Source organism: Gracilinanus agilis, chromosome 5 (assembly GCF_016433145.1).
Source record: "Gracilinanus agilis isolate LMUSP501 chromosome 5, AgileGrace, whole genome shotgun sequence".
NCBI lineage: Eukaryota > Metazoa > Chordata > Mammalia > Didelphimorphia > Didelphidae > Gracilinanus > Gracilinanus agilis.
The window spans coordinates 268766103-268776063 of NC_058134.1; the positions used below are offsets into that span (position 1 = coordinate 268766103).

At 37.4% G+C, this 9961-nt stretch overlaps 1 protein-coding gene across 1 annotated transcript; it reads left to right on the top strand.

The window, feature by feature from the left end:
• Nucleotides 1-346: 346 nt before the first annotated feature.
• Nucleotides 347-9692, top strand: IL26 (interleukin 26). Its single transcript, XM_044679201.1, has 5 exons — nt 347-517; nt 622-678; nt 895-1029; nt 9458-9523; nt 9606-9692. Exons 1-5 carry the CDS (start codon nt 347-349, stop codon nt 9690-9692), a joined length of 516 nt encoding a protein of 171 aa, XP_044535136.1.
• Nucleotides 9693-9961: the final 269 nt, after the last annotated feature.

Below are 9961 nucleotides of genomic sequence, written 5' to 3' on the forward strand. Positions count from 1 at the left end.
AACGATGACCTGAACATTACCAGTAAATTTCGAGTTGGCTTTTACCTAACTGCCACAAATGGTGAGGTCAATTTTTTTTTGATTCTGAAACAAGCTATATAAAAATAGAGTGAGCAACGAGTGTGATCTTCTTATTTTCAAGCTCAAAGTTATCTTTTGCTGCATCTCATAGGAGAAGCTTGGGGAGGGGGGTATATAAGTAGGTTATCCTTTATCATCTAACCAACTTGAAGAAACTCAGTCTGCTAAGAGTGACACAAGGCCAGTGTGTGTGTGTGTGTGTGTGTGTGTGTGTGTGTGTGTGTGTGTGTGTATTTTGGGTTGGGGTGGTGGTGGTGGTGCGGAAATGCAAGTGAATTTTATTTTGAGTTCTGGGCTGCTTTTTACCATTCTGCCTTTGGTCACCGTTGAAAGCAAATCACTTCATTCCACCTCTGGCTGCTGTCATAAAGGAACCTTGTCCAGAGCGATTGACATACTCTTCATCCAGGCAATGAGATTCAAAGCATCGTTACCAGTAAGTATTAGTCTTTGCTTGGAGAATGACCCAAGACATTTTCAAAATGTCACCACTCATGGTGTGTGCTGGGCTAGACCTAATCTCAATTTATTGCATTTTAGGCAGACAGCATCAAAACCACAAAATTGCTCAAAAAGAAAACCAAAAATCTGTTCATGGTAAGCCTGGGATTTCTTCCCTCTTATTTTATTTTTCTCCTTAGCCAAGGATGTTTGAAGAATTAATGATCTAACCTTTGATCCCCCAACAAAGTGATCCCTAATGATTAAGAGGGTATTCCTAGGGCAGGCAGCACTTACTTCTTAGGGTCCTCCAGTCTCCCAGTCGCCATAGATGGTAAACCTAATGCAATGCCCCATTTACTTGTTTTGTAGAAAAGCTGCCAATTTCGAGAGCAACTGCTTTCTTTTTTCATGAAAGACGTTCTTGGGAAGCTTCAGTTTCCATCTAACAAGGAGACAGGCTTCATTGAGGACTTTAATAGCTTTGGAAAGAAACTGAATCACTGTGTAAGTATGTTCTTCAGAGCGTAGGTACTCTAATTTTTCTGACCTTACCTAGAACAAAGTCTAAAAACAAACTAAAACACTAAACAAAGTCTAAGAACAAAAGGCAAAGCCTTTTGGGAAGGTGTCTTCAAAATGAAGGGCTTTTCCAACTGAGATGTTAGTCCTACCAAAGATTGTGAGAACTGCTGATAATTGCATTTCTCAATAACTACATCAAATATCCATCCATTACATGTACACACACACACACACACACACACACACACACACACACACACACAAACATCCTTGTCATCCCTTTTGAGGCCAAAATCTATGATTCCATCACCTTAAAAGAATGAAAATGGAAACATATGGAATAGAACTAGGAAAAAAAGATACAATAACACCTATTTAAATGATCTCTAAATGTTCAAATATTTGAAAGGCAACAGTCATTTGGAGGGTGGAATTCTATTCTGCAGGGTCCCAGGAGAAAGAATTAGGGCTGATGAATGGAAATTACAAGAAAGCAGATTTTAATTTAATATGAGTTTCTTTTTTTAATTTCTAATTTTTTTTACTAATTACATGTAATAAATTTCCACATAAATTTTCCAAAGTTGTATGATCCAAATTGTCTCCCTCCCTCCTTTACTCCCCTCTTCCAGAGCTGGTAAGCAATTCAATCTGGATTATACATGTTAAGAAAGAATTTCTTAATAATTATAACTATTCCCAATCGCTGCCATCAGAGATAGCTTTCCATAGCCAGATTTTTTTTTTAAATCCTGGCCTTCTGTCTTAGTATAAATTCTAAGGCAGAAGAGTGGTAAGGGCTAGATAATTAGTGTTAAGTGACTTGCCCAGAGTCACATAGCTAGGAAGTGTCCGAGGTCATATTTGAACCCAAGTCCTCCTGATTCCAGGGCTAGCACTCTATCCACTGTTCTATCTAGCTACTTCCTGGAGGTCTTTAAATGGAGTTGAGATATTTACTGGGAAAATGGTAGAAAGGATTCATGCTTCAGTCATGGGTTGGTTAGACATAATGATTTTTGCAGGGGATTCCAATCCAAGATCTTGTGAGTCAGTTTACTTTTTGGGGTTGTGCTTTCTTCATCTGTAAAAATAAGGGGCTTGAACTAGCTGATTCTCTCCAAGATCTCTGCTTCTGAAATCTCCTGATTCTATGAATTTTTTTTGCCTCTTCTCATTATTTCTTTTTCCTTTATAATGGTCCAAAGTCAGAGGATATTAGTTACGCTGCTGGGCACCTCCTACATCATTCATTTGCTTGATTTTAATGCATCCCTATTGTAAAGAACCATGTTAGGACCAATTAAAAAGTGAAATCTAAATAAAATATCAGCTTGAGTTCATCCAATACATTTTTCTCTTCTTCACCTAAAATTGTTGTCCTCAGTGAAGTCACTGCTCAATGTGTGTTCATGTTTGAAGGATCAGAGGGAGGCTCACCCTACGAAATCATCCACTTGAAGGGGAGATGGATTATGTTAGATGAAGGCAGATGTCTCTACAGTTACACAGAGCTAAATTTTTGGCTTTTAGCCTTTGATCTGTGATTTTCTAATCCACTAGAGATTTTCTTCAATAACGCTAGGGACAACAAAAAGCTTTGAAGCATAGTTGCCATATTTCATTGATTTTTTCTTTTTCTTAATTTAAACCTTTATCTTCTATTGTATAATCAATAGTAAGCATCAATTCCAAGATAGATGAGCATTAAGGACTAGGCAATGGGGATTAAATGATTTGTCCAGGGTTTCACAGTCAGATTTAAAACCAGGACCTGGTTTTAAGAGTCTCCAAGCCTGGTGCTCATGCCCCTCTGTATTCTGTGGTGGACCTTCCTGACACCGAATGAGACAGATGATGCTTTTTTATATCCAATAGAAGAGATGTTTATTTAGAGTTAGAATCTCTTGATTCTTTTTGCTCAGTTTAAACTTCAGTAAATCAATTAATTGATAAAGCACTCAAAAGTGCCTACTATGTTGGGGGCAGCCTTGGAACTAATAACAGTATTAATTCTAAGAAAGTAAGGGGTTAAAAATAGTGTCTACTATGTCCCAGGCACTGTGCTAAGCTCTGGGTATACAAAAAGAGGCAAAATATCCACTAATTCCTGCCCTCAATATGCTTATAAACTAATGGAATCAAAGGAGGAGAGCATGAGGACACATGGTGTCTTGGAAAAGAACCTTTGTTCTGGAGTCAGAAGAAGTAAGTAAGAAAAAGAAAAGATAAGGGATAGATGGCACAGAGTGTTGGACTTAGGAGTCAGGAAGACCTGAATTCAAATCTTGCCTTAAATATTAACAAACTGCATGATCATCAGTTATCTAGTAGTTATATGACCCTGGGTAAGTCAATCAACCTTGTTGAGTCTCAGTTTTCTTATCTGTAAAATGAAGAAGCAGGGCTAGATAATCTCTAAGATCCCTTTCCAGTTCTAAATTCTGTGGGCCTTCCATGATCCTTTCTAAGCATGGGCTTATCAGATAGGGAATCAAAGTGTCCCCAAAGTCAGTTGTCTTGCTTTGGTATAAAATTTGTAATGTTGGTTATTTCATCCTACAGCATCTCAGCTCAGCAGCTCACACTCCCTCCTTCTTATCCCAACTTGGTACCTCCTCATATCGGACAAAAGAAGAATGTTGTGGGCCAAGTGTCCTGATGTTTAATGAAAAAAGAATAGTTAGTATCCCACCTAGCTAGAGGATAGAGCACTGGACTTGGAATCAGGAAGAGTCCTCTTCATGAGTTCAAATCCAGCTGGGTGGCCCTGGGAAAGTTGTTTAACCCTGTTTGTCTCAGTTTCCCCATCTGTAAAATGAGTTGGAGGAGGAAGTTTTAAACCACTTTGCCAAGAAAACTCCAAACAGCCACAAAAAGTTGGAAATGATCGAAATAACCAAACAAAATGGCACCCCATCGTTTGTCATGGGACCATTTTGAGGCAGTGAACAAACAACTGTAATTATTTTTCTGCTATACAGGGGCTGGATGAGTCTACATTTTCTCCTTCCTTTTAGTACCAATGTTTACAAGCTAATATCTAAGTGGCAAAAAAACCGAGTTCTGTTTTTGTTTTGGTTGCTGAAAGGATCTAAGTAGAACAAGATGAAAGTCAAAGGGCTCTCTTTGAGTTAGTAGAGAAATGAGAGCAATTTGACTCATCATAGTGACAAGCGGAGATAGAGTTTTATGAAGAACTGGCTAGAAAGTCTTGGGTTCAATCACCTTAATAGCTTTATGACATTGGTCAAGTCATGAGAGATTAATCTTGGAGTTCTTGGTCAAGTCATGAGAGATTAATCTTGGAGTCTGGGCAGTTCCCTGACACTAAGGGTTGCTGGTATTGAAGGATAGAAGGAATTTCCTCACCTGTGAATTCCCTATATTGATGACACCATAGGACATAGGTGTGGTCCAAATCCTTCTTGTCAAGGAGCAAGGGTGTGTGTGTGTGTGTGTGTGTGTGTGTGTGTGTGTGTGTGTGTGTGTGTGTATGTACTATTCTTGGAAGAATGGAAAGCCAACAGCCCTCTTTGGTTTGGGTGCCCTTTCTATGGGACCATCTTTTCCTTTCTCTAGAGTCTTTGATTCTTGTTAAATGGTGATCCAATGATCCAATGATATTAGTTCTTTTATTTCATTGCATTTGTTAATAAAAGTGAAATATTGCCCCCCCTTCCTAAAAATCTAGTCCAAAGTATCATTCTACTATAGACACAGAAGGTAGCATGGTGTAATAATGGGAGATGTGTAGAATTAATATGAGCATTTAAATCTTGTCACCCTTATGATGAGTTTATAGACTAGGAATTCTTAACCTTTATTCAGTCATGAACTTCGTTCCTCTTTTTCTGTGTGTCTTGTGAAGTGTATGGGCTTCTTCTCCCAATAATTTTGATTTTATAATAATAGTTATGAATATAAATAGAATTTCAATAATTTTAAATTCATAAAACAAAATATATAGGATTACAAAGGAAACGAAAAGTGAGTCAAAATAAGAATGTTTTTTTCCCCTTTGAAGATCATTGGCACCCTGAAATCTAGCCATAGTCCAAAGGCATGGATCTTGTGTGTGGACCTCAACTTAAGAGCATGTGATCTTGGCAAAGGCAACCAGCATGGGGAAGGGGCCTTGAGATCACACAATCTGAGAACTGGTTGAAGGGATTGGGGACATTCTCCATTACTGGAGAAGAGGAGGGAATGTGAAAGCTATATTGTGGGTTATAATATAGAAGAGGGATGAGACTTCTTTGCTAAAGTGGATATAAGAATAATGAGTAGATCTTTCAAACAGCCAACTGGAGACTTGATATAAGGGCAAATTGTCTAACAAATGGAATTCTTTAAAAATGGGATGGATTTTCCCTGAAGGTTCCCCCTTACTAGAGGTCTTTGGGTGAAGGCTGAATCAAAGATCAAATAAGATAATGTACATAAGGGGTCTTGCAGGTTCTAAAGTATACATATTTGTTAGTCACCATGAGAATGATGATGACAGTAATTACCATTTGCCATTCACTTGTTTGAGTCGTGTCTGACTCTTCGTGACCCCATTTGGTGTTTTCTTGGCAAAGATAATGGAGTGGTTTAACATTTTCTTTTCCAACTCATTTTTACAGATGAGGGAACTGAGGCAAACAAGGTTAAAGGGCTTTCCCAGGGTCATGCAGGTAGGAAATGTCTAAGGCCATATTTGAACTCGGGAAGATGAGTCTTCCTAACTTTAGGTCCAGCACTCTATCCATTGTGCCATCTAGTTGCCCCAGTAAGGACATTAACACCTATTGATTATATAGCAGATAAAGTTTTTGTCCAGGCATAGGCTGGACCAAATGGCCTATGGGGTTTTTTCTATCTGTGATTCTCTTAGCCTCAGTTTCCTAATCTGTAAAATGAGGATGATAACCCCTGTAATACCTATCTCAGTGCTCTTGTGAAGCTCAAATGAGACAATGTGATTAAAGCTTTAGACAAATGTCACCTGTTGCTACAGATATGATAGGAGGGGGTGGGAATCAAAATAAAAAGATACCCGTACTTGGTTTTATCCTGCCTTAATGAAGTTTTCTTGTTTCTGTTGCTAGATTACTCATCTTTGTCAAATATGACTGTCAATATTCAAATACCTGCTTTCGATGGCTTCCAGGAACTTTTTTCTTCCCTCATTTTTTTTTTCAAGGAAATTTCATTTTCAAGTCAACCTCAACCTGTCAAGACAGATATTTGCTCATGGGCTTATAATCACAAAAAGGTTTTCTTCTGCTTTTAGATTTTACAATTTGTGAAGCTATTGGCTCCCCCTGATGGTAAAATTTTAACTCACATAGATTCAGTCCCTCCTATATTCTATAATGCCCCCACTGCTTCCTACTTTTCTGTCTTTCCTGTCAAATGGCCATAAATGCAGAGACAAAAGGGACCATTGAATCCAATCCCTCAGTTTAGAAGATTGAAATGATTGGTGGGAGCCGTGTAGCTAATGTGTGTCTGAGACGGGATGTAAAGTCAGAATGGCTTCACCCACTCCAACTCTGGCCCTCCATACTCTCTACTCTTTGCTGTCTCTGAAATGAAATTTTCCTTCTGGCTAATCTTTGATGAAATCATCCTACTATTTCCTTTGGTGAACATTTTAATTACTGAGTGTTTTCTGAGTGTCAAGATGACACAGCATTGGGAAGACCCTGGGGTCTGAGATATATATATATATTTACTTATTTATTAGTGTGGATTTATATATTATATATATATTAATGTAAATAATTATATATATTTGTTAATGTGGATTTAAATAGTTCTAAAAGTATAACTTGAAAGAGAACCATCTAAATGTCTCCCTTATCAGAAGCTTTGCTAGCCATGACATATAGTTTCCTGATATAGATATATAATATATATAAAAATTAAAAAAAATATTGGCTATATGTCCCTAGGAAAGTCACTTAACCTCTGGGTTAACCTCTTTTGTGTCCTGTACCCATATGGTAGCCTGGTGAAGCCTATGGACATTTTCTCAGAAAAATGATTTTTAATGCTGATATATATGTATGTATGTATATGTGTATATATGTATGTATACATTCATAAATTTGCAAATGAAATGCATTATTCTGAAACAGTTATAAAAATATTTTTAAAACCAAGGTCCCAGAAGACCATAAGTTACAGAGAAGGCGCCAATCTGCATTGGCAAAGAGTTTCCTTATCTGGGTGGTTCCTATATCAGTGAAATCATAGGTTTAATCTCTACCACTATTACCCTGCTTACACTATAGTTTGTGGTGTCTTTAGGATGTAGATTACCTCTAATGCTCTGATTTTAGGTGTAGATTTTTTCTCCTCTTTGGGCTAAGATTTTAAGAGGAACTCAGTAGTCTAAAAACCCAATTTCTGTTTACTTTTGTGTCTTTTCATCTAATCTTTAACTAAAATTCCTTAGGGCTAGTTTGGACCACGAAATACTCTAGACTGGGTTCCCATGCCACCATGTTTTGCTCCCTTGTTGTCCCAGAAGAGATGGTATCTTTTATCCAAAAATATCTTTTTATCTTCTTCCCATTTGGAATTGGTCCAATTTTGGACTATTTGGATTAAGTTTATTGGTCTGTCCTTTAATCCAAAGTTGGTTGATCATTCTCATTCAATTGGAAAGTTTTTTTGACTTGGAGTAACTATATTATCATGCTATATGCCTTATTAGTGAGTTAATCTTTTTGCCACTCCTCTTAGAGTAGCTTGACTTCAAGAAGGAGCCTACCATGATTTTTTTTTTGTGATTATGTTATTTCTTATTGGTCAGTAAGCAAAATCACATATCACCACCCTATAACTGAGTCTATCACTAATCATCTTGAGTATTGAAGATGACTTCAGAGTTAGGAATTTTCTTTCCACTGAGGACACACTTTCAGATACAAGCCCCAGTTTTTCTGGTACACTTTCTTTTGTAGGGTGCCCTTCTCCCTTTAAATAACAATTTGCCTTTGCTTAAAAGTCAGAAATAGAGATTTTTATATTGACTTCTAAGTGTCCATTCTGGATAGGGGAAGGAAGTTTTGGGATACAGTCGTTCAGGCATTTTTGTTATGTCTGATTTTTTGGGATCATTTGGGGTTGTCTTGGCAAAAATACTGGAAGTGGTTTGTAATTTCCTTCTCCAGTTCATTTTACAGATGAGAAAATTGAGGCAAACAGGGTTAAGTGACTTGCTTAGGGTTGCATAGCTAGGACATGTCCAAGACCAGATTTGCACTCTGGTCTTCCTGATTCCAAGTCCAGCACTCTATTCATTGCACCACCTAGCTGCTCCCTTGGGAGCTTGTGAGGATACTACTGGGGAAACATAAGGAAGGGTCCAAGCAGGGGTGGTGCTCCCTTGAAATTTAACCAGAAAATAAGAAAGAAGGGAAAGAAATGGATAGTTTCTTGCTTTAACCAATTATCCTTTTTTCTCCCTTTTTTAATTTAACCAATTATTCTTGCTGGATACTAAGTTTAGAAGTGTCTAAGCTAATGAAAAAACTCTAAGAACTATTAGCATACATTAAATTTTGAAACCTACAGAATCCTGAGACAGAGCCCCGGTCATCCTATTTTAGGTGGAACTCTACCTTTACCCCCTTTTTGGAGTTGCCTCTGACTTATGACATCTACAAAACAGGATATTTGTGTTGACATTGCTCCTTCCTAGTTTATATTCACCCTCCTTTACAATAAACTCTCTATCATAGTTATTGAGCAGGGTAGGCTTTATCTGGTATTGTCCCACTTGTCCTTTGTTATGATATGTTAATGGGTTGTTTGTTTTTATCTGGAATTGTGTTCTATGCACCTAATCTCAAAAAATTTAGAGGTACCATACTTCAGAGCCTCAACCTTGAATTTCTGAGGAGGATAATGATTTGACAGTGGATTTGAAATTTGTCATGCATAGGAAATATAGCAAGTTTCCAGTAACTATTATTTTTCTACTAAAATTTCTCCTGGGAGAAGCACTGTTGTGTTGTAGAAAGAAAGCTATTTTTGGAATTGGGGTCCTTGAATTCAAATCATGGCTCTGACCCTTTCTTCCCTATGAGTACTTTAGACAAGTCATTTAACGTTTCTTGGCCAAAGTTTTATCATTGTTAATACAAGCTGGGGGGCCCTGAGCAAGTCACTTAACCTCTTCCTCAATTTCCTCATCTGTAAAATGGGAATAATAATAGCACAATTATAATGGCCAAGGATCTAAGAGTTGGAAAGTATCTGAGGCCAAATTTGAATTTGGACTTTAGGTCCACGGCTTTATCCACTGAGCCAAATAAAGGACACTAGTAGGATTGTTTCTCAGTTTCCTGTTTCTTCTGGCATTTTCAGCTCTCTTTAACAAAAGTTATCTGCATTCTGGTTGCCTTCTCAGTTTTCATGTGCTCCTTACACTGGAGAGATGAAGCCCATTACCAGGATTAAAAGAGTATTTTACAAGGTAAGCATCTCTGTGATTGAAATAGACTTTGTTTTATAAACATGAATCACTTCTGCATTTAACGTAAAAACCTTATCTGCAGATTGGAAACAAGGGAGTCTACAAAGCCATCAGTGAACTTGATATACTTCTTCCTTGGATAAAAAATTACCTAGATGGCATAAAATAAGAGGCCACGGACATTATCTTTAAAATGCACTGACAACTACCTGCGGAATGAATTTACAAAAGCGCCTTTCTCTAATTTAATTGAAACTTTTTGGTGTAACGTGTGTGCATTTAATATTGAGAGAAAGTCAGCTATGAAAGCAAGGCCTGGGTGAATAAAGATTTGAAGATGTTATTCTCTGCATCTTTCTGTAATCACTAGCTATGAGTTTGTTTTTTTTTTTAAACAATTAGCCTGTTTTATATTTTGAGAGTGCTACGGAAATACAA

Coding starts and splice junctions, on each gene's coding strand:
- IL26 (XM_044679201.1), top strand. CDS start 347: ATGCAAGTGAATTTTATTTTGAGTTCTGGGCTGCTTTTTACCATTCTG. Junction 679..894: donor AAACCAAAAATCTGTTCATG/GTAAGCCTGGGA, acceptor CTTGTTTTGTAG/AAAAGCTGCCAATTTCGAGA. Junction 9,524..9,605: donor TTAAAAGAGTATTTTACAAG/GTAAGCATCTCT, acceptor CCTTATCTGCAG/ATTGGAAACAAGGGAGTCTA.